Source organism: Bison bison, unplaced genomic scaffold (genome assembly GCF_000754665.1).
Source record: "Bison bison bison isolate TAMUID 2011002044 unplaced genomic scaffold, Bison_UMD1.0 scf7180017864289, whole genome shotgun sequence".
Lineage (NCBI taxonomy): Eukaryota > Metazoa > Chordata > Mammalia > Artiodactyla > Bovidae > Bison > Bison bison.
Genome location: NW_011494861.1, coordinates 7058704 through 7059628, shown reverse-complemented (window position 1 = coordinate 7059628; position 925 = coordinate 7058704). Strand labels below are relative to the sequence as shown.

At 66.4% G+C, this 925-nt stretch overlaps 1 protein-coding gene across 4 annotated transcripts in view; it reads right to left on the bottom strand.

The window, feature by feature from the left end:
* The window catches only part of TNFRSF25 (tumor necrosis factor receptor superfamily, member 25), a 4371-nt gene extending 3452 nt beyond the window's left edge, over positions 1 to 919 (bottom strand). For all 4 annotated transcript variants that reach the window (XM_010849949.1, XM_010849950.1, XM_010849951.1 and 1 more), the window contains exons 1-2: positions 371 to 919; positions 44 to 178 (exon numbers count right to left, since the gene is read on the bottom strand). In XM_010849949.1, coding sequence (XP_010848251.1) covers positions 44 to 178; positions 371 to 620 — 385 coding nt within the window. In that variant the 5' untranslated portion in view covers positions 621 to 919. The remainder of the gene's footprint in view (positions 1 to 43; positions 179 to 370) is intronic.
* Positions 920 to 925: the final 6 nt, after the last annotated feature.

The window sequence follows — 925 nt, the reverse complement described above, 5'->3', positions numbered from 1 at the left end:
GTCCGCAAGCGCCCCTCACCCCCAGCACTAGGCAGCCCCTCACCCAGCTCATCACAGGCCTGGCAGCGGGCACAGCGGGTTTCGTAGTGGTTTTCCCGGGCCAGAAAGGTGCCCTGCGGACAGGGGAGGCAGGTGGCCGCGCCACAAGGCTTTGTGCAGGGGGCCTTCAGGTAGTGCCCTGTGGAACCCAGTGCGGTCAGTCAAAGGGGGCTTCCACCTGCCCCTCCCCCCATCTCTGGCTCCACTTTCAGCCTCCCCTCCCTTCATCCCTAGCCTGCCTACCTCCACTCCCCAGCCCCACCTAACCCTCACCTGTCTGTGGTCAGCCCTCACTTCCTCCCATGTCCCTCCCACCCCTTCAGCCCCTCACCTGCTGGACAGCCCTTGCAGCAGCCCAGAACACTCCGCTTTGGGAAGCTGTGGCCGCAGTCACACCGGGGGCTGGGGGTGCTGGCCCGGGCACCCAGCAGCAGCAGGAAGAGGAGGGCCTGGGGACAGGGGCTGCTGACTCCCAGCCTGGCTGCCCAGGCGGGGGCCTCTCTCTGCCCGGTCTCTCCCACCCTAGCGCTTGCCCTCAGAGCAGCCCATTTCCCAGGTTCTTGAGCAGAGGAGATGCCCATGGGTGGGGGGTGAGACTGACTTCCTTCCCCCGGGTACAGATGGGGCTTGGGAGGAGCAGATTACAGGCTTCCTGCCAGCCCCGCATGTTGCCCTCCACCGGGCAGGAACCAGGCAGCCCCACCCCGACCCGTGCTTGCGGTAAGGTGGGGGATCCTGATTTTTCTCTGCCGGGGTCCCCAGAAGCCTCTGGCCCCTGACATGGTGCTTCCTCTCGGGGGAAGGGCCCCGCCCCCGCTGAACCTCTAACTCGGTGGGAAGAGGGACCCAGTCCCCAGGGAAGCCCGATCGAAGACATGCATTCCCC